The sequence below is a fragment of the Tinamus guttatus genome, unplaced genomic scaffold, assembly GCF_059628265.1.
Source record: "Tinamus guttatus ecotype Peru unplaced genomic scaffold, ASM5962826v1 Tinamus_guttatus_pri_ptg000177l, whole genome shotgun sequence".
Classification (NCBI taxonomy): domain Eukaryota; kingdom Metazoa; phylum Chordata; class Aves; order Tinamiformes; family Tinamidae; genus Tinamus; species Tinamus guttatus.
Window position 1 is genome coordinate 188,481 of NW_028288711.1, and position 23,890 is coordinate 212,370.

At 46.8% G+C, this 23,890-nt stretch overlaps 1 protein-coding gene across 1 annotated transcript in view; it reads left to right on the forward strand.

The window, feature by feature from the left end:
- Positions 1–13,712: 13,712 nt before the first annotated feature.
- Positions 13,713–23,890, forward strand: part of CACNA1B (calcium voltage-gated channel subunit alpha1 B) — a 272,146-nt gene continuing 261,968 nt past the window's right edge. Inside the window, exons 1-3 of the mRNA XM_088523279.1 lie at positions 13,713–14,082; positions 16,326–16,431; positions 21,179–21,318. Of these exons, the coding sequence (XP_088379405.1) occupies positions 13,823–14,082; positions 16,326–16,431; positions 21,179–21,318 (506 nt within the window). The 5' untranslated portion in view covers positions 13,713–13,822. The remainder of the gene's footprint in view (positions 14,083–16,325; positions 16,432–21,178; positions 21,319–23,890) is intronic.

Consider the following 23,890-nt stretch of genomic DNA (forward strand, 5'->3'; position numbering starts at 1 on the left):
GCTCCATCATTTCTTTTCCAGCTCTTCAGTTTTTGTATGAAATGTCTTCCCCCAAATTCTCCACAAACTTTGGTTCCTTCAGTCTCCTTTCCTTGTTTTCCCGAAGAAATGACAAATTGAAAATAGCTGCTTCTTTTTGTTATTTTAATGTTTATATGCTTCCTCTATTCACTTCTCTAAGTATAAGCCTTCCCTCCAGTTGTTTTCCTTTCTTGAGCAACACCTTAATTTTGATTATGAATTCTTTGGGTCAAAGCCTGTGCTGTTGTCTGTGCTGGTGAGCTGCACAGCACGGCAGTGCCTCAGTCCTGGTTACTGAAGCAAATAGTCCTGGAGGAGTCAATACACAGTCTTAGATCTCTTCAATGTCTTTTCTATCAGATTCTATCTGTAGAAACTACTGGTTTTCTTCTCTCCTGCCCTGTCCTATCTTTTCAGACCTATGGTATTCTTTAACCTGGTATTTGTTGCACTGTTTTCACTCTGATTTTCCTGCTCTTACCAGAAAACAAAGCAGCTCCCATGCAGAGTGATGTGACCTCGCACTACTCTGACTCCACCAGCAGGACTTGCTGTTTAAGGGCCAACTGTTACTACTGATTGGCAAAAAAAAAAAAAAAATCAACATGTGGTGTTTTCTTTAGGGATTTGACTTTCTTAGATGCTTTTATCACTTACTGCACGTGTGAGCTCATCCAGAAGAAGGGTTTCTTTTTGGGCTGTGCAGAGTTTTCTTTCCTTCTCTGTCTCAACTGTACTAGGGCTCTTGGCTCTTCCTCGTGCCTCTTTGCTCTGCTGGAGAGAGGTGGGCCTGGAAGCTGTCCAGAAGACTCTTTTTATGAGCACTTTAAAGCAAACATGAAACCGCTGCCTAAACAGTAGATGGGACTAATGAAGCTGTTTTATCTTTTCTGCTTGTACGTATACGGGATAGGAGCAAGGGGACTCCTACGGAGTGTAGCAAACACATGTAGGGCAAAGCAATTAATAGGATCAAAATGAAATCAGTACCAAAACTTAATTAAGAAGATGTTTTTATGCACATCCCAGGAGATGCTGAACCCTTGCTGGATTGTGGTCTTCTGCAAACTGTGTTCTGTGGGCCTCTGAGAGCCTGTGAGCCTTATTAAACCTTCCTTTCAGCTGTGCCTTCTGCAAATATGAGGAGGAGTAAATGAGGCTGTTAGCCCTCCAACTTTGGGAGTTGCTGCCCCACCATGCAGGGCTATCAGGATTTAGTTGGCATGCCCTGCCACCCCTCGTGTGCTTTTTGCAGGCTTCTTGCATGGAAGCGGTCACTGCTTTGCTTCCGAGCAAGGAGAGACGTTATAGGTCTCTAAGGCGGGATGAGCAGGGAACGACAAGAGCGCCTCATATTTCCCACTCAGAGCATGACCTCCTTTGCTTTTATGCCACTTGCAAAACGAAATGAGCTTCAAGTGTTTATTTCTCAGCAAAGCAAAAAATGCAGCCGTTTCCAAGAACTAATCCTTTATTAAGCCGTCCGAAATAGGAACTGTAAAGACCTTGGTAAGCACAAATATTCTAAATGGACAGCGAAGTCAAATAGGTTATTTGGTTATTGTTTATTATTGAATGTTTTAGGAGAAAAGAAAACAAACAATTTTTGATTAAAAAGTGAAGTTCTGTTCAGAGTGAATAAACTGAATGAGGCACTTGCTAAGGCTGGGGAAATGCCATTTTGCCATGTGTCTTTTCCACCTTTCTAGCAGTGAAGTGAGACCTAAAGTGGCAAAATAGCTATGCTCCTTTTGCATAGTCTCTCTTGTCAGAGAGTGTACATTGGTCACAGCAAAGCTTGGTGGTTGTATTGGGTTTGTTTTTTTGTGTCTTTTCTCCCACTTGTGTCCTCTGGTGCTGTTGATAGGTGAGCAGAAAGCCAGGCTTTTGTTAAGGCACCACCAGGTTCTTGCTTTCAAGAACGAGCTTTTCCGGAAGACTTGCTCCTCCTCTTCTGCGTGTTTTCTGGGCTGGGGCACCAATGCCTGCAGCTACAGCCCCCTGCTCAACTCTGTGGTCCTCTCTCAAGGATCTCAAGAGAGTTGGCAGACCCATTCATGCTGTGACCAGGGGAATCCTCAAGGTCATTCCAGGGATTATCCAGGCAGTTTCTCCCTACAAAACCCTGATGCCCACCATAGCTAGCAAGTTATTTAGAGAGAAGGGTGATCCAGGCAGTGTTGTGAGCACAAAGATTTGCCATTCCCTTTTAGAATGCAAGCAAGTGGCCTCGCAGGGCTGTCCTGAAGCCCCTGTCAGAACTTGGCTGGAGGAGATGCTCCTCACTGCAATTGCAAGAGATGTTCTTGACCTTCCAACCCAACAAGTAAAATCCAGTTGTGCTTAACACAGTCATTTGTTTTCTGAAAGGAAAGAGCACAGGCAGCCTTGACCATTTCCTGGCTCCTGATCTGGATAACCTTGGTCTTCAACCCTAGGTACATTGGTCTGCAGTGGAGGAGGTAGGGTGCTAAGATGCTGGATGCTGGGCTGTCCCTCCTGCTCACCGACAGTAATGCACATTTCTAGTCCATCTGCGTGTCTTTAATTTTCATGTTTCAGGAGATGAGTGTCAAGCAGTTACTGAATGCCCCATTCACTGGCAGAGCAATGTATCCCCCCTTAAATGCCTGTGAGCCATAATTACTATGTTTAACTTGTAGAGCTGCCAGTATTGAAAAAGCTGGCTGTACATTTGAGTTTCACTGTGCAGTAATTTGAATTACGAAGACCATCATTTGATAGGAACAAGAGGGCTCTCCTCTTTTCTGGTAGCTGGGGAACAGCGGGTCGAATTGCTCTGCTTACAGGAGAGAACTGACCCAGCGAGAGGCTCTGTCCCTGCTCTATTCAGCCTCAAGGGCCCAGACTAGCAATCTGGCCAGAGGCAAGATTTGAGCTGGCTTCTTAGATGTTGAAGAAGATACCAGAGGGCTGGAGAGAAAAGGCAGACGGCTCCTGCTTGTTGCCTCCACCTGTCCTGCCTTCCCCAGCCAGGCTTTAAATACCTGGTGCTCTGGAGCTTCACTGTTCTATTTCCATGAAAGGTCTAGGTCCCACAGCAGATGATATGGAGGAACTTCCAGAGCACGACTGAAGGGTTTGGTTTTTTTTTGGTTCAGATCGTGTAAGATTCTTTGTTTTTCTAAAATCTGAGTAGTTTCTTTGCTGCCAGGTAACCAAGCAGTGGCACAACAATTTTTTTTCTGACTAGGAACAATGAAGCTATGAGTTTAAATCACACTTATTGAAAGACAACTGATTTCCTTTTGGATTCTCCCAGGCTTTGTTAATGAAATTAGCTTTCAGTCTTGGAAAAAAAATATAACTGCAGTTAGGGAAGTAAGACGCAGAGCTCCCCATGAGATCAATCTGATGAGTGAGCTCTGAGGGAAGGGGGCAATGGACAGCAGGCGAGGGGCTGTGGGCGCTTCTGGGCGCTGCATTGCGTGTTTGGCGATGGAGCCTCAGCTCCCAGGACTGACCTGACTGCTCCCCGCCTAGAAATACCAGGCGGGGTCTGTTTGCAAGTTGCCCATCACCGAGGCTCCAGTGCCGCTGTCACCTTCCAGATCAAGAGTGCCAGCAGGTTCATCTGTCACGCTTGCAGTTGCTCTTTTTTTGCAGTAAGTTGAGAGCTGACTTAATTAGCAATTGGGTGCCTATCAGTGAGGTACTTATGAGACTCCCACTGGGCTATAAATACTTTTTGAAACTTTGCCTTAAAGACATTTTTAAAAATGTGAGAGCTTTAGAGATGTTCAGGGCGTGCTTGGTTTCCAGAAGCTGACATTAGGATTAGTGTTTGCGAGTAGCTGCCAGATACCTTCAAGGCCCCTCTTCTGACTGCTGGACTCCTCCCACTGCCAAAACTCAGGGAAGAAAGCAGGACTCCTGGTCTTAGATCTATTTTACTTTATTCATTATTTTTAACAATTGTTCTTGCCAGTTCTTGTCATGCGAAAACATTAGTTGTATTTTTGTTCTCTAACTTCACACCTTCCAGAAACGCTGGGTGTTTTCAGGCTTTTACTCACCCCAAAGCTTGGTCAGACAAGCTTTGGCTAACTCCTCCGGCAGGTCAGCCTGCCTGGGTCAGACACACAGCCCTGTGCACCAGGAGCTGGAAATATGAACTGTTTTGATAGCTGACTTTCCTTGGCAGAAGTGTTTGGCTGTGGCATGTGCGGATTAAAATTATTTTCACTGTAATAGAAGCCCTCAGTATCCTCTCTAATGTGAGGAGAGATAATTAAGTCCTCTTGGTAATGCAAATAAATAAAGGCACTGGAGAGCACTGAGTGCATCACAAATCACTGGTGGGGCTGTGTTCCCGAGACGCAACATCCTTGGGTGTCCTGCTGAGGGACCATTGCCAAGTTGTGCCACGCAGCACGTATGGCTCACCCGTTCTCCCAGTGCCACCTCTAGTGTCACGGCCCAAAGGCTCGGGACAAGAACTGGTGTCCCCTAAGGGTGGCAGCTTCTTGCAGTGTTCCTATTACAGCAATGAGGCGTCTCATGATTTTTAGCCATATTTCTACTCCTGATCACCCCATGTTGTAGATGCTGCTCTTCCTCTGCCTGTACCAAGACAGAGGCTCACATGGCCTGGGCCACGAGTACCCAAAGTACAGCTTGAAATTTAATTTTATATTTATTTATGAATAAATTAATATTAGTTTGGATGGTGGTGTTCACCCCTGGAGGGACATGGGGTAGACCAAGTATCCCTGACCAATATCTTCGGTGTTTTTATTTTAGTGAGTCACTTAGTGCATTTTTGAGACAGTTGCTCAAAAAACAAACAAACAAAAAATTTATGTTATTTTTTTTTTTGGTGAAAATGTCTCATTTTGCCTATGGACACCTCCAAATAGCAAGTTCCAGTGCTGGAAACTAGCATGAATGAAGAAAATACTAATGAAGCACTAAATGAAGAACCCTCCTTTCATCCCTGTGGGTGAGTGGAAGCGGCCAACTGCGAGGCCAACTGTCCTCTTTCTCAGTGACTTCAGAGGAACCTCCCCTGTGCAACCGCTGGTGAGTTGGTTCCTGGTGCCTCAGCTGCAGGCATTTCGGCATCAATCCTAGCGGCTTCCTTCAACTGAGACAGACTAGGCTGTTTACTCTGTCCCTTCCACAGAGTCTAGCACGTGAGCATGGAGAAGAGCTGCAGAAGAGACTCCGCAAAGGAAGCAGCTGTCTGTAGTGGGGATAAACCTCTAGTGCTACCCTAACCCCTGTGGGAATAGGGGAAAAGGGAAGAGGAAAGGCAGGGAACAACCTCCTGTGGTGGCCGGGAGGAGCATGGAGCCCCATTCTGGGGACAAGAGCCCTTGGTTTTGGTTTTTGCAGAGTTTGGAGGTAGTGAGGGCTGGAGCTGCTACTTCTTGCAGCAGGAAGGGCTTGGGGGAAGCAGTCGGAGCCTTGTCTTGTGGAAAGGCTGTGCCTGGAGCCCGTCTGCTCCAAGGCCTGCAGGAGCCAGCAAGGAGGGGCCAAATATCCACGCTGAAGGAGCTGCTGGGCCCCTGCAGGTGTTGGCTTCCCTGGGAAGTAACTGTGCTCCTGCTAGGACCCTGCCTGCAGCATCCCAAGAGCCACTCACGCTCCTGCTGCGCCGCGACCGCTGTGACTGCTGCGACTGCTGTGACTGCCGCAGCTGCCATGACCGCTGCAAGACTGCCGCGACCGCCATGACCGCCACAACTGCCACGACCGCTGCAACCACCATGACTGCTGCAAGACCACCGTGACCGCCATGACTGCTGCGAGACTGCTGCACGACCACCACGACTGAAGCGACTGCCGCGACTGCCGCGACCACTGCAGCCGCCATGGCTGCCACGCCCGCTGCGACCGCTGCGACTGCTGTGACCACCATGACTGGGGCTCGCAGCGCGACGCTCGCAGCTGGGGAAACCGCTCGCCTGTGTGTGGAGGGGGGCTGCAAAATCCCCTGCCAGTCACTAGTGTCTTGGCATTCTGCATCAGCTAGAAACTGAATTCTCCATAAAAGCCATCCTGCTTTGCGCTGGGTCATGGTGGCATGTTGGCGCAGCGTGAGGCTACACACAGGGCAGTTGACTTCCCTGCTTGCAGATGTGTCCCATGTCCTCCCCTTGCATGAGCTCAGCTGGGCTGCACCGACCCCCTCCCTCTCTCAAGGGCCAAGTGCGGATTCACTTCTGTCTGTGCTGGAGCAGAGGGCGCTGGAGCCCGGTGCAATTGTTGGTGCTGCAGCGAGCGGCGCAGGAGGCGAGAGGAGGGAGGCAGGAGGAGGCTGCTCGCGCTGCGGATCTGCTCCCACTTCTGCACCGCAGCTCGCAGGGGGCTGCTGCCCACAGACGGACTCTTTGAGAGTCGTGAGAGCAGCAGGTGATTTCCCTGCTGTACAGCACAGCTGTCACGTATAGGACATGTACTGGCAGGCTGGGGACCGGCCAGGCCATGCGGATGGCTGTTTTGTGTGGGGCTGCTGGGAGAGGCTCGGGGTGGCTGCGCTGTGTGCCCGAGATGTTTGCTCTGGCACAGGAGCCTGCCGGAGCCTGTGCATCACCCCTGCTTGCTCTCTGTGCTCCTGGCTTGTGCCAAGCCCCATGTGTTTCTCGGGTGCCCACCTCCGGCTGGAGGAAAAGGGGAAAGAGGCACGAGCTTTGCCCTGGGCTCCTCCGAAGAACACAGCCAAAAACCCCCAGCCAGAGAGGAGCAGGGGGCATGGCAGCAGCTCTCTCTTCATGCCATCATCTTCATCCACCAGGATTATTATATGTGTGCTTCCTCCTGCCAGTGCCCTGTGAGCCCTCTGTGCACCTGTGCAAGCAGGAGGAGTAGTACGGTCAGCTCAGTGCTTGTGTGGCTGAAGCGGTATCAGATCTTTCCTTCCCTTTGAGCTGGGAGGGACACATCCCAGCGACTTCCCTTCTCTCCCTTGCCAGCAGCTACGATGGACTCCTAGGCCGGGACAAGGAGCTCATGGCCTGGTGAATTTTTTGGCATCGCTACCTTGTAACGTAAATGCTCTTCCAACACTGAAGGAAGAGGGAACAGCTCCCCTAATTTAACATCTCTGCAATGGGGACAAGTGAGATGCAGCATTAACGCTTTATTTTCTTTCGCTCCTCTTCACCTTGCCAGGTAAGCCAGCAGAGTGAGACACAGATTGCTCTATCTTGTGTGTGGCCACAAGAGATTAATTAAACACTAAGCCCCAATTACTGAGGCTAAGGCTGACCAACTTACTGTAAAATAGCTGAATACTTAATTTACACTAGAATGTGGACATAACTTTTGCCATTAGCTGAGTAAACAACGAGCACCCATGCTAAACTGATTGCTTGCCTAATAGGTGTGCCATTATAAATGGAGCTGTTTGCTGGCACAGGCACCTAGCTGCCCTCTGCCTCATGAGGGTTCCTAATAGATGCAACACATATATTTTGCAAGGGGAGCAGCTTTACAATGCAGCACACCAACCTGCCTCAAGCCTGGGGGAATCCCTCACTTTCAGTATTCTTCTGCTTTCAGCTGCTTATCAAAGTCGGAGGCATTTGCATTTCACTGCAGGTTGGAAAGAACAGAGGAGATACCGAAAGGCATAAAAGGAAATAAAACTGCAGCTCCTGGTGCAAGGCAGTGGAAGTAGGGCATCCAGATCCTATTTTTGCCTTTCAATATCTTCCTTAATAACGATAATAGATTCTGAGAAGTGAAAGGTAATCTGTAGCTCCAGAGATTTTTATTGCATTTTTCTCCTTTTGTGTGCTTTTCAAACCTTTTAAATCTTAGAAGGCTGTTCTGTGTGTGTGGTTATTTTTTTGTTCCTCTCATTCTTGCTTGTCACGCGGTCCTTGGACACCCAAACAGCAAACCCAAGCATTAACTTTAGCTCGTGGGGCACCGCATCGTATCTTCAGTTGCTCCAATTCGTGTATTAGACTCACCAGGGAGATGCCATGTGGGTTCAAAGCTTCACCCTGCAAAGGAGGAGAGACTTACTGAGACAGCAGCTGAAACAGGAATGTGGTAACCAAAGGAAGTCTGGTGTCCATTTCCAGACAGGGGAAACAGCGGGATTTAAAGGCAAAAGCATTAGTGGATATCTAAGGATGTCTTAGTGGGTATCCTTACTGCATCCAGGACCCTGTCAGCACAGTAGCATGTGTTACTTATTTGCCGAAGTAGCTTCTGTAACTGCGGTGGTTTTGGGCACTGGCTTTGCTTCTGCCTCCATGTCTGATATATGTATTTGAATATGTATCTGCAGACTCATTTGGTCAAAATGACTTAAAATGTCCACTTCTAAAGACAATTTCTGCCCACTTCTTTATATATTTTTGCTTTGTTTCTGGTAATATATGAAATGAAGACCCTGTATAGGAAATAAATCCTTATATTCTGTCATCTGATCAAGTGCCACTAAACTTACTCTTTTCCTTAGGTTAAAGAGACAAAAAGCATCTCAAAATGATGAAGCATTGGAACTTGTGGGCGAAAGAATCCAAAAATACTTCGAGGCCGCTTCCTTCAACGGCGCTCTGCAAGAGGCCGTGACGTATGAGGTTACTGCTGCTAACCTGGTTCTAGCTTAGCCAGATTCTTGTAAAGCTCTATTAAACAATGACGACAAAGATATTCACTTATACCTTGTCCTCAGGTACCGGCAGCTATAAATTTGGAGCCTTTTCTCTGTGTGGTACCCATTCACTTTTCTGTCTTCTCTCTCCTTATGCTTGAATATCTTCTCTTCCCCACCACTGAAGAGACGATGAGCCCTTGGTTCCTGATCAATCTATATTCAATAACAATGGTGAAAATAATCAGGAAGAGTGTGATTTCTTTTGCAGTGTGTTTCGACACACACATGACTTGTGCTGGGAGCATTGCCAGATATACAGAAGTCTTTGGGGGACAAAAACAGATATAGCTTGTTTCATGAGAAAATGAACACGGGAGCTGGCTGTCTGCAGTTTGCATTAACCTTAGGGCACATGACAGAAAATTCTCCCAATATCGACTTCTCTGGCTTTTCTTTGCTGACCCACCCAGCTGCTGGGCTGGGCCAGAACAGTTCAGTTCCGGTGCTCTGGCAGCACTTGTGATCCTTCTCGCTGTAGGATTGCAGTAGTCTCTGCTCACCCAGTACTGAGCCTATACAACGCTCTATTTTGTCTAAAATCAGATTTGCAAAAGTGGTTTGACACGTAAATATGTGGAGAGGCAGCTAGATAGGTTTTCAGAAGCACCATATCAGAGGACAGATATGATTGATAAGGTTTAGATGCCTAGTAATCTTTGTACCACAGACAGATATGTACTGCAAGAGAGATTAAGATTCACCAAACTCCCAACTGTCCAAGTTCCCAAGTCCCAAGTCACATCTAGGTTCTCAAATGGAAGGCACTGTGGGAGCCTGTTGCCTTTCCCTGCTGGTTGCAAGTCTTGGAGACCAAAGATGTAGAAGCAATACTTGTGGTGCCAAGAAAAATGAATGTAAAATGTCTCATGTAAAAAATAGTTTTTTGCTTTCTATTCATCCTCTTATAACGGTTTCTGTGCCATGAGTGCCCAGGTGGCATGTGAGCAGGTTGCTTTGCTTTTACACAGAGAAGCACTGCCATGGTGTTGATAGGACTACGATACCACAGGGTAACGTTTTAAGAGGGCCACTGCATCAGGGAGATTTCTTTCCCATGTTCAGCACTTGGAGAGGACTCAGCAAGTTTGCTGATGGTACCAAACTGTGAGGAGTAGCTGATACCCCAGAGGGCACTGCCATCCAGAGAGACCTGGCAGACTGGACAAGTGGGCGGTGAAAAACCTCATGCAATTCAACAAGGCCCAGTGCAAGGTTCTGCAGCTGGGGAGGAATAACTGCAGGCACCAGTACAGGCTGGAGATCGACCTTCTGGAGAGCAGCTCTGCAGAGAAGGACCTGGACGTCATGGTGGACAGAAAGATGACCATGAGGCAGCAGTGTGCCCTCGTTACCAAGAAGGCCAATGGGATCCTGGGGTGCATTAAGAAGAACGTCTCCAGCAGGTCGAGAGAGGTGATCCTGCCCCTCTACTCAGCTCCGGTGAGGCCACATCTGGAGTATTGTGTCCAGTTCTGGGCTCCACAGGACAAGAGGGATGTGGAGCTGCTGGAGAGAGTCCAGCGCAGGGCTACAAGGCTGATCAGGGGCCTGGAACATCTGCCCTATGAGGAGAGGCTGAGGGAGCTGGGCTTGTTCAGCCTGGAGAAGAGAAGGCTGAGAGGGGACCTGAGCAGTGTCTATAAGAACCTCAAGGGAGGCAGTGAGGAGGACTGGGGGGGCGTCTTTTCAGTGGTGGCCACCAACAGAACTAGAGGAAATGGCCACAGACTGAAGCACCAGAAGTTCCACAACAACTTAAGGAAAAATTTCTTGACAGTGTGATTCATCCATGAGAATTTTTTCATGTGCTGTTATCTCGTCCTTGGCCCCGCTGGCTGAAGTGTTTTCTGAACTCACTGCCTGGTTATTTAACTACTCGGGACACTAAGCAAAGATGCCAGCAGACTTAAGGCAGCGAACTACTTCCCTGGCCAAGAAATGCTGTTGCTGGATTTCACGTTGCAGTCCCTCTACAAAGAACTACCAGGAAAAAAGGAATGAATGCAAATGTTTGGGCTGTCTTCACATTCACTTGCAGTAAAGGGGCAGAAGAGGTGGTGCAGAGATGTTGAGACTCACTCTGCCTCATTCCTCATCCCGTCCCACTCCATGACCACAAACAAATCCCCTTCTCCCTTAAAAGAAGAGATCATTCTCCTCCCTGCTGCCGTTTCTGCAGAGCTCCTGCTATGAGGCTGAGTGGTGGGGCTGTTGGGGCTGTGTCCCTCCTTTTTAACCACCCTTCCGATGTTCCTATGCTCACACCAGGGCTCACGTGTGGTTCACCAAGAAAACACACCAGAAATGGGTCTGGAGCTCTAGGTCTGGAGCACTAGGAAGTTCCCATGAGGTGCTTTGCCCTGCAAACAGGGGCACTGGTGCTTGGTATGATGCAAGTGTCTCATCCTAATGAGCAGAGGGGGCAGAAGTCATCTGAAATACGGTGCCATTTCCTTGGTCTTGTCTCAGCAAGGCACCCTGCTCCTTCAAGCCCAGTCACCTGCCTCCAGCTCGATACTCGGGATGGAGGTGAAAGTGCCTGGAAAATGCTTGGCTGCATGGCCAAGCCGCCCAGCAGAGACGGAAGGCAGCCCGTGCCCTGGGAGCAGTGTGCCTTGCTCGCCTCTGTCCTTTGGGCTTACTGGGAGGAATTACTCATGGCTTGGGCTCTGCCATGAAATGCTCTTTGCCCTCCTGTAGTGGTATATTACAGATGTCTGGCCTCTAACTGGTCCAAGTTTTCTTCTTGTATTCTCTTAACTACCCTTCTCTTCTCATAATCTTAAAAAGTCCAGCTAAATCCCAATGCTTCCTTTTTCAAAGCTGAAATAATCCTAGCAATTGCAATATCTTGCTCATCTTTAAAGCTTTTGGTGTTTGAAGATCAGGGTGATCTTCTGTATGCTTTGAAAAAACTGAGCATGCAAATTTGTAAAGGGCAGGCCAGGGTTTGGTAGAACATCCTCACGCTCTCTTTGCACCATTTTTAGCTGCTACGAACGCCCCCACTGCCCAGTTTGCTGTGTTCACTGCAGCTTTGCCTTGGGAGGTGGCTCTATGAGAGGCACGATGCTTTGGTGGCCTCTGGGAGGAAAAAAGGGGACACAGGAGTCCTAGTTGGACCTGGCAGTGGCTAATATTTGACACCAGTACAGTCCTTGTTTGAGACTTCTCCAATGTGTTCTCCCTTGCCCTGTCGCCAGTCTTATTGCATGCATGGCAGGGAGTAGGAACCAAAATTTGTGGGAACTGATAAATGCTCTTTTTCCATGAAAAGAGGTGTGGGGTTATTTAAAATTTCCTCTTCGGGTGGTTACTGTCAAAAAGAGCCACATTTTTTCTACTGAAAGCTGTAAATCCACAAAATAAAGTGAGATTTCAATGACCAAAAGCAGAGGAGAGTTTGCAGTTACTTAAATAAATCAGCCTGGTGGAACTGGCTTTTCAGGTAAAAACCTAAATTCACTACAGAAAAAAAAGTGCGGCAGAGATGAAGAAGGAAAAAAGCTCTAGGGAAAACCTTAAAGGGAGAAGAACCTTCCCCTGATCTTTCCAGCCTGCATTTCCCTGCACTCTTGGTCTCTGTCTGTAAAATAGAGGAGCAGTTTCCCGTACCCCCCAGCTGTGTGATGAGCTCTGCAGTGCTCAAAGGGGAGGATGTGTATGGAGAAATTCCTGCCTGGGGACTGCTCGAGTGTAGCCCAGATCCAGAGTGGTGGGAGGCAGAGCACCCTCCTCCTCTAAACATTTCAGCTTCCTTCTTCGGGCAAAGCTGCTCCCCCAAAATTCCAGCACTTGGGTTGAGCCACTCAGCTCCTGGCCAGGTAACAGTGCGAGAAAGCCCTTCGGATGTCGAAGTCATGCCTGAAAGGCCCATTCCTTCCAGAGTCGCTCTTTCAAATATTGCTGGCAGGATGCTGTTGCTCCAGCCTCGCCGTGGTGCTGGGTTGCATTTGCATGGTGACAGCTTGCATGACTAAGGCATGAGCGCTTTAGCAGGGGTGGCCGGAATTTCCTTATGGGCCAGAAGTGAAAATGTCCCCCCAGTGACAGCCCTGTCTTTTGTAGTGTCTGTGCTAAGAGTTAATGGTTTTATCTCCGCTTAGTCTCCATGTAGAAGGTCTCTCAACAGCTCCCATGCGGAGAGATGCTGGAGGCTCCAGGAGGAGGCAGAGCAAGCCCAGGGTCTTGTGGTGAAGAGGAGCAGCAGAAGGTGTTGGAATGAACGGAATTACAAGATTTCATCCATAAATGGAGGATTAAAGGTACCTGGTGCCCCGTAGGAGCCCCATGGGCCAAGGGGAAGCAGAGCTGGCCAGCAGGGTGCAACTCTGCCTTTGGGCAGGCCCCCAGCAGCGCAGCCGGACTCCGCTGCTGCTCTTGTCCATCCCTGCCGCCAGGCTGACCCAAGAGGCCAACATGCACCCCCGGAGCACCCCCATCCTGCCGAGCCCCCTGGTGCAGCCTCCCCGTTGCCCCTCGGCATGCGAGGAGGGGGGCAGAAGCTGGACAGCGCACATCTGGGCAGCACATCTGGAGAGCACCGCGCAGGCGCGGGGGCTGCTCGCCCTCTCCCTTGTTCTCCCCCTCCCCAAATAGAGGGCTCCTCACCCCAGGACCGGGCCCCCATGGGGAGAGGGGCGGGGGTCGCCGCTCCGCTCCCCCCTTCCCCTCCGGCTTCAGCGGCGCGGGCGGCCGAGCCGGGGCTCGCTGCCTCCCGGTGCCGCCTCTCGGTGCCGGCGACGGCAGCGGGCGGAGCCGCGGCGGCCGATTGGCTCCGGGCATCACATGCGGCGGGGCCGGGCCGGGCCGGGCCGGAGCCGGAGCCGGGCTAGGCACGGCAGCAGCGCAGCCCCTTCCAGCCATGAGGTCGGGCCGGGGAGACGGCACTTGCGCGGGGAGGTGAGCGAGGCTCCGGCGCCTCCCTCCTGCCCTGGCCCCGCGACGGAGAGAGGGGTGAGGAAGGGAAAGATTTATTTTATTTTATTTTATTATATATATGTATTATTTTTTTCTTTTATTGGGGGGGCGGGGAGGTGTGCAATCAATCCTGAGCCCATAACCGAAGCCCTCGGAGGGAGAAGTGCCGCGCGCTGTGATGCGTCTTCCTCTCGCCTTGGCTGCCACTTTGGATTGTAGCACCCGGCTCCGTGCTCCGAGAGAATGGCTCGGTTCGGGGATGACCTGCCAACGCGCTATGGAGGTGGAGGGCCGGCCGGGGCTGCCAGGGGCAGCAGCCGGCAAGGTGGCCCCCAAGCCGGCCAAAGGATGTACAAGCAATCGATGGCTCAGAGGGCCAGGACTATGGCTCTCTACAACCCCATCCCTGTCAAGCAGAACTGCTTCACAGTCAACAGATCCCTCTTCATCTTCAGTGAAGATAACGTTATACGGAAATACGCCAAGCGAATAACAGAATGGCCATATCCTTTCGTGCAGGGTGTGCGGGCATGGCGGGGACGGCGGGGAGGGGGCAAAAAGACCCCGCTCGTCACCCATGGCTGGTCGGCTGCCACAAGCAGGGGCTGCATGTGTGGGTTTGCATGTGCAATGGGTGTGTGGGGCTGCATGTCACAAAATGTACGGCTGTGTAGCTGGCTGTCATAGGAAATTGCTTCTGAAGGAAGGGCAGAGTGTGCTCCTGAATATTCCTGGGGTGTCTGTGCATTTCAGTGCCTGTTTAGGTGGGAGAGACACAGTGGCATAGATTTGCATTTCTTAAAATATAAGCTAAATGTGAAGGGGTCTGAGATTCATGCTGATCAATCCTCCCATTGTATCCATCTTAGAGCCCTTCAACTCTTCCTTCTCACTCTGGCTGAACAGAAAAGGGAAAATGAGATAAAAATGGTGACACCTTAGCATTAAGGCTGCATTGATAGTAGGGACGTTGATAACCAAAGTACCTTCTGAAATCCTGTTAATGCAACCACCATAGCTAGCCTTTTTCAGCACATCTCCTCCTGAATCTGTCTGAATCAACACAAATCCAGTCACTTTAAATTAAATGTCAGCTGAAGCTTATGCTATACCCCCCCCCCCAAAAAAAAAAAGGCAAAGATTGTGGCAGAGGGAAGCAGTAACTGGAGAGAAGGCTCATCTGCTGTATTGTGAAAGGGGCAGATGCTTTCTGTCTCAGAACCAGCTCCAGGGCCAAGTGATCTACAGAGATCTTCCTCAGAAGGGAGCTTTGCTTGTGATGCTTGCAATGAGTTGTAAGTCCTGGGAGAGGGAAGGCAGGCTTTTCTTCCAAGATTATTTGAGGTTGCCAGGGAGTAGCTATAGTGTTTGTGTGTGTGTGTGCGTGTGCGTGTACAGGAGCGCGTTACACAGGGGAGCTCAGGGGAGCAGGTTGTTTTATTTTCATTTGATAACATGCACCTATTAATCCTCTGCTAACAGCAGCAAGGCTGCCTCCCAGCCTCCTAGCAACACTTTCTATTGACACGGAGGCCAGCTTCCCTTCAGCCTTCCCTAGCTTCCACCTCCAGAGGGACTAAAAGCCAAAAAACCCTACACCAGCAGTGTGAATGCATTTCCTTTCCATCCCGAAAGCATGCAGACATCGATTTCTCCGTTCCTACTAGAAAAAGCACAGGAATTGCTGCACTTCCATGGCTATTTCTGCTTCCCTGCAGTCAGGTCTGAATAAACAACCTGCAAAGCCCCAGTGGCAGTTGGAATACTGTATTTCCTGTAGGGCTGGATGCAGTCTCTCCCTCCCTCCTCTCTCTTTGGTTCCTAGCCTGCATCTCCATCGCCAAGCGCGGGGCGGGGGAGCCCCCATGCTCCTCCGGAAGCAGCCGCTTCAGCAGAGCCACCAAATGTTCCCCAGAGCGAATCGGCTGGGCCAAGTCCCCACCAAGGCCAGGGAGGGATGTTGGAGCCAGCTGTCCACTCCAGGCATCCGGGGGTGGGTGGATGGATGAAGGGAAAGATGGAGGGATGCATGGAGGGATGCGTAGAAGGATGGAGCGGTGGTGGGGAGGAGCCGCTGTCCGCGGTGCTGGGGGTGCTGCCCGCGGTGCTGCCTGTGGGGCCAGGGCTCCGCGCACGACTCTGCCCAGCAGCCCAGGCAGGCCCAGGGCTAAGGCCGGGGCGAGGGACAGAGTGTGCCCGGGGGCAGCTCTGCCTCCTCTCCCTGCATCCCACAGGGCGCTAGTGGTTTTGTTCTCTCCGGGAGCAGATGATCCAGTGGCTCTCCATCCCTTGGAGCTGCGCAGATGGTCTAAACCTAAGTTTTCCAGCCCGTCACTTTTTTCCACTCTGTGCTCAAGTTAAATGACAGGGAATTTCTGAACATTAAATCAGCAGAGGGCATCCAGATCTCTATCTAGTACTTTAGTGTTTCAATTTCATGAAAAAAAAGCTTTTTTTTTGTTTGTTTCTTTAATACCTTTGCTAGCTCCCTTTCTCCTGGCACCAACATTTCTTGAGCAGCTCAGATTCTTTTCAAGTTACCAACTCTCACAAAATATAGTGATTTTCCTACTTTTCTTATAAAGACACCCTTAGAAAGAACTGAGGAGATCAGAGAGATCAACTGTCCGCATGAGAGATGAAAGACCTTTGTATGCTCAACTAATATAACTGTTTAGTTAGAAATTGAAGTTAGATAAAGTTCTCCTGGTGTTGTCTAGTTTCTTCTTTAACTTCTGGTCCCCACTCCATTTGAATACATGATTTTAGCTACAATCATAGCCAACTGTATTGTGCTGGCTCTGGAGCAACATTTGCCAGATGGAGACAAGACACCTATGTCAGAAAGATTGGTGAGTTGTATTTTTTTACTTTTTTTTTTGATTTTGGTCTGATGAAAAAAGGCAGTCAGCCCCCCAGTGCTGTGGGTGCTTGTTAAAGATCCGTATGCAAACAAATATTGAACTGATGATCAGAAAAATAAGCCAGTAACAAGCATAACTATGAGCTCATGATCCCATCACCACAAGAATGCTTCATCACTCCAGTCAATCCTGCCTAATTGCAGAAGAAATGAACTTTAAAGTATGATCATGAGAGCAGCAAACTTGGGTTGTCTATAGATCAGGGTCAGGACGGATGGCGAAGTGCTCAGTTTTGTCTATAGAATCAAATGAACATCTGTAATGTTTTCCCAGGAAGTGGTAGAACAGAAGAACCTTCTCAGTTCATTTGCCTTTCAGCTATCTTTCTGCTATGGATATACCCCAAGGATCTATCATGCAAACTTTGGGTTTGGATGATAACACTTTCCTGACAAATAAAATAAAACTCAACTTACAGAGGTAAAACAGCATGCTTTATGATAATGAGCCAAATTATCATATTTCAAAAGGATATATAAAAATAGCTTCAAAATCTTTCTTCCATTTATCATCACTGTAAGAAAAATGGTAATATTATGCTTTTTTCTTACTGATACTGATCTAGAATATTTTCCATGCCTAAATGCATTAGTACTTGTATATGTTCAATGGATGAATAATATAAATCTGTATGTATTTTACATGTAGATATTAAATCATGCAAGCACAGATAATATTAGGCTTGCTGCCAGAAGTTAGGAACTCTGAATGCTGGTTGCTACAGTTTTCAAGGCTGGTCCATAGCAGTAGGCAAGACTCAGAATCTCATTCTTCAGGAACAGGAGGAGTCTGAGACATCTAGAAAGATATTCAGGGACAGCTAGTTGCTACTGCCTGTCTGGAAATGTATTTGCTCCCACTTCCCATCACCTTACATTGTAGTTGCTTCTTCTCATTCTATTTAAACTACTTCTATGTAAGAAAAGATGAGGAAAAAATAATAACTTGTGAAATATATTTTTTCCTTTTGGCCATTAGGTGACAATGGGTCTGTGTCTGTTTTGGGTTGTACTAGCAGGGCTAGTCTGGGTTGGTGAGAAAAGCACAGCTTTAGACCCCAGGTAAGGATCAAACTGGAGAAATGCCAGGGTTCCCTCCATGGTTCATAAACATATGGACTAGTGAAAGGATGAACTACTTCTAAAGCATGTTCTGACTTGGTAATCCTTTTGTGATTTGTCATTTTTAAGCAGCAGTGAGTTTGGTTAGCATATTCCAATATGCTATATACTTGTTAGATGTTCTTCTGTTTCCACAGCTCGGCAAGGGGAACCAAAGGTTGATTTATTGGTCCTTTTTCCCATTGCATTAATTATTTTTTGGTGCCCAGTAGTGCACACACCCCTTCTGTTCCTGGACAGATCACTGCATAGAGGAAACATTGCCTTTACCACCAAATAATGCAAAATAATTGAATGAATTTATGCACAGTTAAATGCATAAATGAGTTATATGCACAGTCTCCGTACTACTGGCTCTGCCTTAGTGATGGAGGAAGAACTAACTGCTGATTTATGTCCACAAAGCCACTGTGCAGCATTGTTTTTAATCCAGATATTTTAAGGCCATTTCAACTACAGCACATTTGTAATTCTCAAGTCTAAAGTAGCTTACAGCAGCATAACTCTGCAAGTCTGTACAAGTCATGGAATATTTTCTATTATTTTCCGTATGTTCACTAACAATTCTTAATTGCAAATATGACAAATTGTCTTTCGGTTTTCAAATTGAAAACTCTTAACAGAGATCCTCTGTCCTTTCCCCAGTCTTTAAGTTGCTTCATTGAAAATGTGATGAATTCCTGTTCAACCACAGAGTGGGAGAACATTCCCATACATTTGCAGATATGCTAAGCTGAATTATAAGTCCATGCAGAAGAGCAGGTGCTTTATTATTGTCTTTTTGGCAAGATCAGAATATGCATTTTTTGGTTAATGCTTTATGGATATAACCTCTCTTCTTTTGGGTTCATTAAAATCTGCAAATTAGACTGAGGGCTCATTACTGAAGAGTTAATCAGCTCTTAAGGACACAACCCCCTTTAGAACTGCGAGGTGTAGGCAGAGGTGTTGAAGGAAAAACCAAAGTTGTCCAGGTATTTTGTGCCTCAGGAACAACAAACGAAATAGTGAAACTGTGTCTTTGTTAAAACAGATCAAAAGATGAAGGAGTCGATCAGTGATTTTATTCCTAATAAAAATTTCCTTCTAGTTCTCTTCCTGGACACATCAGATATGAACCTGCAGTGAAGTTTCAGTTGGCTGTTTTCTATGCTCATGTCACCTGTCAAGTAGAGTTAATTGAACACACGGGATGAGCTAGAGATGTCTGAATATATACAGTATTTTAAGGACTGGAATGGCTTAGCTATAAGTAATTGTTCTCGCTCCATTTTCCCCAATTCCTATGTGCAGCTTGTGGCACGGAAAAGCTGCTGGTAGCTACCTGGTTCAGGGACTCCATTAAGCTGCAGCTCATTTCTCTAGAGTTTCTCCAGCACTCTAGTCATATAAATGTTCTGTTCTGCTAGAATAAGAGGGGAGAGATAAGCCTGTAAATAAAATCCAAGGAAATGATACCAGCGGCAAGATATTTTGCTATTCAGAGCCTGATCATTCAGACAGAAGTGTACTGTCTCTGTGAGTCTGTCAGTGGAAAAGTTTATTTATCTCTGGAAAGGAAATTATGATCAACATGAAAACCCTGAGAAGACACAACTCCAATGACAGAAGCATTTACCTGCAAGTTGGTGTCTTGGCTGAAATTCCTTGTTTTTTTTGAAAGAGTTAAGCTCCCTGTCCCACTAGCAGGGGAATGAGCCACCCGCCAGGTTCCTGCCTGCTCTGAGCTGGAAGTGTCTCATGCTTTGGTTGCTGGAACCACTCCCTCCGCATCACTGCTTATCCACTGGAGCAGGGATGCTACAAACTCACCACTCTGTCTCAGTGGCTCATGCACTCAGCTGGGATATGGAGCCGGTTTCACTCGGTTGCAATAAATTTTCCTTGCTAATACACAATGAAATAATGCCAACTGCAAAGATGCTGAGGGTGGCCCTGGCTAGCCCAGAGCCGCAGCTGTGGGAGCGGGAGTGTCAACCCGGGCGGCCTCGCACGTGGTTGCATTGGGCACTGTGCTCTTACCTGCTATTCCAGGCTGAGGCCCACGTAAGCTCTCCCTGCCTCCCTCCTCCTCGCCCTGTTTTTTATATGAACCTTCAGTAGATCTTGTGTTTGTCACAGTCTGACAGAGATGACAACACAAACACTTGCAGGACAGGAAGTCTATTTCCTGCCCCCGTCTTGTGCACACTGTGTTTGAAGACACCGGAGGTTTCGCTAGGAGGATTGTCTGTCATTGCAAGACTCCAAGTGCCTGGTTCCCCTGGGCAGTTTTGATGTGAAAGCAGAACACAGCTGGTTCCTCGTTTATTCAGCATGAGAGCTCTTTCACTTGGCTAATGGATTTAATTCTTTATCCCAATCACAGGCACTCCATGGGTCATATGTGAGCTGTTCATATTAACCTTTGGTTGAGTAAAGCCTTATACACCTGAACCTATCAAAGATGTCACATCCAAAGGCCAAGGAAAGACACTGGAAAAACACGGACTAGAAATAGTAATGACTTTCCAGACTCAGAAGTTTTTTTTTTTTCTGATTTGAAACATATTGCTCAAATGCATGTTTGGCCAATATCAGGTTTTCCTTTGTCCACAGCAAACAACTTGCCCACACAGCTCTGGCTGCTGTCCAGGTTCTCCACCTTCCTTCTAAGCATGCACACCAACACTGGTTATTGCCTGCTTTTCCCCTCTTGAACCCAAGCTGGGACAAAGCTGTCCAAAGTGGGCTGCAGGATTCCCCATCCTGGATGCCCTGCTTGGGGCTGTCAGCAGAGCTATGTCAGTTCTGCTTTGGGTACATCACTACCTAATGGGGCATCAATTTTATTTCTTATTCCGTCCTTGTTTTTGCCATTATCCTTAGGCTAAATCAGTATAAATTTAGACTTTATAAAGGAGGAGTTTTCTATCCCCTCCCGCCTTTCTAGCTTCCTATTCCCAACCCTCTTGATGATATTTTTTCTTTTTTAATAAATACCAAGCCTATTTGTGATTGGAAGCTGAACAGAACTCCTCTGACTGCTCCCTTAAACCTCACCAAAGTCTGAGCTTCAATAAAAGATGCACCAGCTGTGAAAGCTACGGACGCAGAGGAGAGTGAAGGAAGAATTGATGGAATAAACAAGTCATTTCTTGTCAACGTTTTCAAGCTTTCTGGGCTCACAGTGATGTTCAAAAATATCTGTTTTCTGAATAATTTCTAAAACTTTTTTCCCTTGTCAATAACTTAAGAAATATATGATCTTCAATTTTAAAAACTTTTGGAGCAAAATTTCAGTCTTACAATTCCCCTTAGAATCTTGAGTAATAGTGAAGTGTGGAGTGAAAACATCAGAATAAAGGCAAACAACTGCAAATGTGCAAAGGCAGAGAAAGTCCTGGACTCCTCCTCTATGCTTAGGTCTGATAAACTTAATCCTGGGGATTTCACCTCTGTCCAGAAAGCTGAGCAGGATGTAAAGTCTATGCCTGTAGATGTCTGTTTAAGACTTGATGCCAACGCAAAAGTGTGGGTATTTTTTGACACTCTGGATTTTTATTCTCTTTTAGGATGATACTGAACCGTACTTTATTGGAATATTTTGCTTTGAAGCTGGTATAAAAATCATCGCTTTAGGGTTTGTTTTTCACAAAGGCTCTTATCTCCGAAATGGTTGGAATGTGATGGATTTTGTTGTGGTCCTCACAGGGTAAGTAGCTTATTTCTGCCCTAAGTTTTTTGGCAATTCTTACTTTGTGTGTGGGGTGTGTGTGTATATATAATATATGTATTTCATATAGCCTGGAGTGGGAGTGATTCTGGTGAAATATTACTCTAACATTGCATGTTAAACTTTGTCTTTAAATAATGGCTATTGTGCTGAATAAGTCATGTTCAAAGCATTGTTGAAATAACTGAAAAGAGGTTTTGGAGGATATTTGTTTGTATATATGCTGTCATGTATCTTACCCGGATAAAACAAATTATATTCTGTTATTAGAGTGATTTAAAAAGTCAACATGGGAGAGACATAACAGATTGAATGTGTTCTGTTTTTAAGCTATTATAACTTTGAAATTGGTGAAGCTTCTGCAAGAATGAATTTTGTCTATTTAAAAAAAAAACTGTGTAAGAAAAACTCAGAGGGTGTGTTTCTTAAAAGGATGTAGCTGAAAACATTGTTTGTGCATTTAAATATTATTTCTTCAAAATATTTATACCTCTTTTTATGCTATACCTTGCAACTATTTCTATTCATATTTATGTAATTTAAAGCTAGTCAGTAATGAAAATATAAGCACTTTAATTCTTATTATGTATAAATTGTGCTTTTAGGCTCTGGAGTAAATATTATTTTCCAAAGGTCTGTTTGAGATCCTGATCTTGCAGCCTTCATCTTGGAGTGATTTTAGTATGATATTTCCCCTATATTCATATCCAGTCTTAACATTAATTAGATGCATTATTACTGTAATTCTATTTGCATTCAGTGTGCCATGTGATAATGGCAACTGAGATACCAAAGGGAATTCTTCATGTATTGAGAAGAACATATATATGGAGGGTTTGGCTATCCTGCTTCTGGAGCTGAGTGTTTAACCAACAGAAATTTCTGTGGAGCCACAAGGAGAATCAGATTTACCGACTTGGAAAGACAGAGGATACCAGGATGAGGGGAGAATTAGCACAGATGCTGCAATTCTTTTTGTGCTATGGTATATTCTGATTCTTAGTTTGCACTATGCCCTTTTTAGTGCGTTAAATGAACAGGCTGCAATTCTGGAAAGGATTTGGGCGCATGGTTTAATTTATCCTTCAGTGAGACATTCGAGCACAAGTTTCAGTGCAGCTACCTCTTGCAGGTCTGTGTGCTTAAAGTTAGGCTTAAACACGAGAGCTCTTCTAACTGCAGTCATACTGCTATTTCTTCAGGCATGTTTCAGATTTGGGCTTTATTTGTCTAGTAAACACAGACCAAGAATTGGAATATATAAGTCTTGAGAGCTAACTGCCTGAGATCTTGAGTTTTGCCCTGGTATCAGAAATGCCCCGTGTTGTGCATGGAGCCATTGCTGAACATGCCAGGCTAGAGGCAGGGCCCGAACACCTTCCTGGCGCAGTCCTGCTGCGAGCGCTGTGCGCGGTGCTGTGTGGTCTTGGTGCATAATTGCAGAGTATCAGCCTGATTAGACAGCTGTAATAAGGAACCCTGTTGCCATCTGTAAACATGTGTATTCTTTTGAAGTCCAGCCCTGTTAACGTCAAGGCTCCTGGTTTCCAGTGGTGATACTGGCTGGGTTGTATTGAAATTGTCTTGTACTTTGGCTTCCTGCCAGGCAGGCAATGAGGGGAAGGTGAGGTGTAAACTAGAGACATTAAGTCCAAGAGCCATCTCCAGTGGGGAAACCCACAGCCTTTTAATCCTGCAATTTGTGGGCTGAATTTAGCAAAACTCTCATTCATGCCTAGCCTTGGGTGTCTGAAGGGGTCTCACCGAACACAGTCCCCTGGGTACTAGCTGAGACAAACTTTCCTGAATTTGGGACTGTTCTTGCAGGTGGAGGGAACCTGTGGCGTGAAATTAGTGAATTGTCTGCAGCTTCACACAGGGGATGAAAGCAGGGTTTTCTCTGTAACCTCTTGTGTTTTGCTTAGAATTTCCTAGATGATTAGTATGTTCTTAGCTTGCTCTGGCTTTGCCATGGCTCTGTGCTAGAGAGCAACAACTTTTCCTCGGTCTTTCCTTGCTGGCCAGAAATCCTTTTGTCCACCCATGGTCTTCTCCAGCTCTGCTCATCCTTCCTCAAGGGGAAGTCTGAGCACAGCATTTTACTGGAGGCAGGTATCAACCTGGGGTTTCTGCTGCGCCTCTTCAGAGGCAGGTTGCTGAGAAGTAACATTTACTAATAACAAACCATGCTGCTTCTCCAGGGAGGCTCTGCAAAGTGGTGACACAAATGGAGCTTTAATTTGGCTTTCTGTGGAAGATGATCTTGGATCTATTTGCTTCAGAAAATGATTGGGTCAGGTCCTATAATGTACCAAAAATTAAAAAGACAGCAGTAAACTTGCATTTAATGCATTCCTATAAATATAAATAGGTAGGATATCAGTTTTTGCAAAACCATGTTGCTACTCAATATTGAAAGCTTTCCTTTGCCATGTGTGCCAGATTGGAGAGTGTTACTTAATGCTTCACAGACAGTGATTTAAACTGGTCTGCAAAATCATAGATGGATTTTGATTCCTTGTGTTTCCCACTTAATCAGAAAAGACCCCGA